The sequence below is a fragment of the Penaeus monodon genome, chromosome 22, assembly GCF_015228065.2.
Source record: "Penaeus monodon isolate SGIC_2016 chromosome 22, NSTDA_Pmon_1, whole genome shotgun sequence".
Taxonomy (NCBI): domain Eukaryota; kingdom Metazoa; phylum Arthropoda; class Malacostraca; order Decapoda; family Penaeidae; genus Penaeus; species Penaeus monodon.
This window is the reverse complement of record NC_051407.1, coordinates 2,062,568-2,067,547: the sequence shown is the minus strand read 5'-3', so window position 1 is coordinate 2,067,547 and position 4,980 is coordinate 2,062,568. Positions and strand designations below refer to the sequence as shown.

At 44.4% G+C, this 4,980-nt stretch overlaps 1 protein-coding gene across 1 annotated transcript in view; it reads right to left on the bottom strand.

Moving 5' to 3' along the window:
* Window positions 1-4,980, bottom strand: part of LOC119586816 (GTPase-activating protein CdGAPr-like) — a gene marked incomplete in the record, with an annotated part of 278,029 nt that overhangs the window by 1,554 nt on the left and 271,495 nt on the right. The window contains 1 exon segment of the mRNA XM_037935541.1: window positions 240-4,846. Within this exon segment, the coding sequence (XP_037791469.1) occupies window positions 240-4,846 (4,607 nt within the window).

The following is a 4,980-nucleotide window of genomic DNA, read 5'->3' as shown; positions in this document are numbered from 1 at the left end:
CCTCGCATCAACAGATTTAAAAAATCTTCTTGTACATTACTAACTGCTATATATCAATTTTGTAATAAAATGTGCCAATGCATGCAAGACAGGGCATAACAACAAGGAATCTTTTAAGTTACTACTGATTAGTATCTCTTGGTGTCATCATTAAGTGACACAAAAAGGAGAAAGGAGATGAAAAGAAAAAAGATAGAAAAACCATGCAAATGTATAGCAAATCATTCCACAGTCCTTACCTTTCTTTCTTCTCCTCCCTGGAACTTTGTCTAAGAACAGCTGGCTTGGCACTTGTAGGTGAATCTCTTTCAAATATGGCTGCCATATCTTTGATACGTCTCTGTTGTCCAGCATTTGCCCTAGCTGCCGCATTTCCAGCAGCAGCTACAGTGCTCCCGTCACTGCTACTCTCTCCAAGTTTCCCAGGTGATCTCAGAGATGACTTTGTGGGAGATGGTGGGGTTCCCTTCAAGATAGTAGGGGAAGGTGGCATGCCTTTAGGAATGCCAGAAGGGGGATGAACTGCTTTTGGAATTCCTGGGGACGGGGGAGTGGCTTTTGGAATTGAAGTTTTTTTCGTTGGGGATGTGGGCACAGGATTTTTCTTCAGTGTGGGTTCTTTTGGGATTCTCTGCTCTGGTTTCTTTACAACAGACTTTTCTGTCTTTTGCATTTTGTCACCTTTTTCTGGAGATGGAGGGTCCTTAACTCTACTGTTGCTCCAGATTGCTACTCGCTCCTTCACATTAACATCTTCATCAATATCATCTTTGGAACTCTTTCTACGTCCACTCCCCCCAATACTCGCTGATCTCTGGAAAGGTGATGTTTCTGAACTTGGAGATTTTAGCGAACTTGATGAAGTCTTTCTGACAGGACTAGATTTTGATTCCCCACTGCTAGATCTTTGAAGGAGAACCTCCTTCTCTGGAGATCTTCTTAGATTGGAACGTGGACTTGTCACTCCAGACTTGGTGCCACTTCCTCCACCACTGTTACTGTTACCACTACTAAGGCTTCGTTGAGATGTTGGAGTTGGACTGCCAGATGAGAAGCGAGTCCTTGTTGGACTTCTAAGTTCACCAACTCTGCCCATATCACTCAAACTCCTCCTTGCTGGTGAAGTTCTCTTGAATACTGAAGACTGATCCTGCTCCTCCTTCATTTCTGTACCCAAGGGTGGATCTAAAGAATGTTTATCATCATTATCTCCTAAAAGTTGTTTGGTAGGACTAGTACTTCCTGAATAACCTTCATAGTATTGTTTGGTGGGGCTCTTATCATCTCTTCGCCTTGGGCTTACAGATCTAGCATTTGAACTTTGGGTCATCTCCTCATCTTCCCGTCCATCGCTGTCTTCTTGTCGGGATGGACTTGTGGCTTTCTGCTTCAGCCTTAACAGTAGCTCATCTTTCTCTCCTCGAAAACTCTCTGATTTGTACTTTTCCCTCAAGAAGGATCTCCTTTCTTCCTTATATTTTTCAATTCTTTCTCTCTTTTCCTTATCAGTGAGATCTAAAGATCCACTCACAAGGCTGATGTGTTTATTAGCATCCTCTGCCTCCTTGGTCAAATTATCTTGAAAAACTACAGTATCCTCAGAGTCTTTAACCTTCGGTCTGAAATCTGGAGAAGTCTTATACCTCTGAAGAACTGGTAAATGTGCAGATGGCACAGACCTCCCTTCTGCCTCAGTTTTTGATTCAGTACTAACACTTTCTACAGGTATTACTGACTCCAGCAATTCAGAAACCTTTGGTTCTACTATACCAACACAAGGATTTTCTTCCCCTGTTACTTGGGGGACTTTCTGTTTGTCTAAATGCATCTGCTCAGCTTTCTGTGTATTAACAGCAATGGGTAACTGACTAGGTTGGAATATCTGATGTGGAGTATTTTCTTCTGTTGGTGTAGCATGAGCAGAAGCACCACTAGGTGTACCAGGGGTTGCAGGGGAATCTGGAGAGATGGACACTGAAGAAGGAGTGGACACCGGAGAGATTAGTGGAGAGGATAGATTTAGCTTGGGTAATTGACGAGGACGTGGTACGGGTGCAGCTATTGGTGTATGGCGAGGTGTCGCTCTAGGCCATGGTGCAGGGGATATAATACTTGTTAGAGTTCGGTTAGGGGTAGAGGTGGCAGCAGGAGGTACTGGTACATTTTCAGGAGTAGGAGGTGAAAGGCTGGGTAATAAGGGTGGTATCATCCCTGGAGAAGAAGGACATTGATCAAGAGGTTCTTGGGTGTGTTTAGGAGAACTGGCATCATCACTACTTACTGGGGAGGTCACATCATCTGTTGTGGACTCTGTTGGGGAGGCAAATGAAGGGAGAACCAAGACCTCAGTTGCCATACTCGCTGAAGAGGGAGTAACAGGTGAGTCTAAGCACTCACTATCTTCACTGGGCTGGGTACACAAATCACCAACTACAGTAGCCTGCTCAGGCTGGGGTAAAAATTCCTGGGAACATGGCAGGTTTTCCGAAGGTCTGGGAACACAAGTGTTGCCCATCTGAGGCACCTGGACTGGAAGCTCTGAAGATTTGTCATTGATGTCCACCTTGTGTACAACTGCATTACTATCAGTAACACCTGCAGTATCTACACCAGATTCTTTCAAGACCTGCTTTCCTTCACTATTCACCTTCAGCATGTCATTCACCTCTTGAATTGACTTTCGTAGGAACTTTACCTGTTGGTACACCATCTCTCCTTCAATTTCAGCATCACTCTTTTCATCTTTCACCACCTTTTCAGGAAGGGCGCTTGCCTGAGAGGTGAATTCAATGTTTTCATACTCAGGCTGATCTCTGAAAGAATATTCTTCATAAGCATCGTCACCATCAGGCACAATCTGGTCCTGCTCATCACCACTCTCCTCTAGGTTTTCATATACTGGTAGAGATTCTTTTGCTGGTGTTTCTACATTTTCATAGACACTGTCCACATCCATGGCAACTTCACTTTGTGCAAGAGTTACATTCTCATAACAAAAGTCATCTTCTGAGGTACTAACACCTTCGTAATTCCCTTGCACTTTTTCTCTGTCACTAGCCACTTTCTTGATTCCCTCATTTTTCTCCTTCTCTTTCTCATACTCAACATTCTGATATTCTGGTGCATAGTCCACATTCTCATACTCAGCACCATAGTGAACATTTTCGTACTCAGAACCATAATTGCAGTTTTCGTACTCAGAACCTGGTACCTCTGGCTCCATTAGCATTTGTCCACTTGTCTGTGAGGACTGAAAACTAGCTTGGGAAGACTGAAGGCTAGAAGAAGACAACAATGGTTTAGGTTCATCATATGTAAACTCTGCCTTCTGCATTGGTTGTCCAGTAATACTTACATCTACATTTTCATACATAGGACCATCTTCAGCTGGGTCATCACTACTGCTAAGGTCTATGGATAATGGACTTGACTGTCTAGGTTCTTCTATAACAGGTGGGTGTGCCACAATCTGTCCACTGCCGACCAGATCTTGGACAAATTGAGACTCACTTGGTGTCGAAGGTTCAGTTGTGTCACTCAGGGGATGATATTGGATCTCGAGGAATGTGGAGTCTCCTTGTGGTGTCTCTGGGGAAGTCAGAGCTGATCCTAGAGTGAGGAGTTCTGCAGTTGGTAGCCCAAGCAATGAGTTTGGTCGAGATCTGGGTAATTCCTGCTGTGGAGTGAGGTCCTCCATGGCAGGAGAGACAGGGAGTGAGTTAGTACTTTCAGCAATGATTGTGACTGGAGGTGTACCTGGGGTTACCAGAGTTGAAGATGATGATGGAAGAAGACTACCATGATCAGATCCAACCTCTTTTGATTCCCCAGTTACACCACTACTCATACTTCCCAAAGTGAAACTTTCATTATCAGATACAGTGGCCTCTGCTACAGAGGTACTGCTCATTTCTGATGCGCTGACTGAAGGTGAAGTTCTTAAATGTGTAATTTTATCCAAAAGCTCGGGATCTATCAGAGCACTGTCTAAACTCTGCCTCGAATGTGCATCCTCTGACCCTCGACTCCCTGGCTCAACATGCACCTCTGCTGTCACAGTCTCTATGCTTCCCTCACACTCCATGGTAACTTTTGGTCCTGATAAATATTCAGACTGATCTGTTTTTAAGTGCTGATTGCCCTTATTAGCTTCTGTTGTGCGCACGTGCTTCAGTTTGGGCGAACTACTTGGAGAGGCCGGTCTCGGTGCGACTTCATTTCTTCTACGTGCAGTCTCAGGACTGAGGGCATGAACTATCTTATCCTTCAATGATGCTGATGCTCTCTTGAGGCTGTTGTTCCTCGAGTCCTCACTGGAATCACTGACATAAGCCTCATTCTTACGCTGTGTAGGTGGAGAGGTGAACCGGTACTTTATTTTGTCTTTTAGACTTTTCTTCTCTACTTTGGGACTCAAATTCTCTTTGCTTCTGCCAGTCTCTGAACACATGCTTAAATTTTCCATGTCTAAAGTTGAACTAGACATGTTATCTGGATCCTCCACTGATGTAGACTTGAGAGTATCAACCTCAAAACCTTTCAGGTCTTTCTCACTGGTGCTGAAGTTCAGGTCAAGCTCACTGATATCCAAGTGTATTCTTGAAGTCTCTGGGGAGAAGTCCAGGTCACTCTCACCTTCCTCTTTCACCGGGACTTGCGAGGTCACATTTCCCGACCGACCTTCCAGCATGTTGAAGTAGGAGTCATGCGAGACGGAGCGGTTGTGTGTCCTTGGGGAAGGGATGGGGCTGGACAGGGAACTACTTCTGCTTTCCTTCTCATCCTGTGGAGACCTCTCCAGACTCTCCCAGTCGAAGGCTTCACGCTTTTCTGGAGAATCCATCATCTAAAGGGTAAAAAAAGAAAAACAATGCAGTTACATACACCAGGCATGTGTTAGGTAGACTTTCAAGATTTCTTACTTCTTATATCACTCCCATACTTGCTGGTGATTTTTTTATTTTACCTGTATTCAGGTAC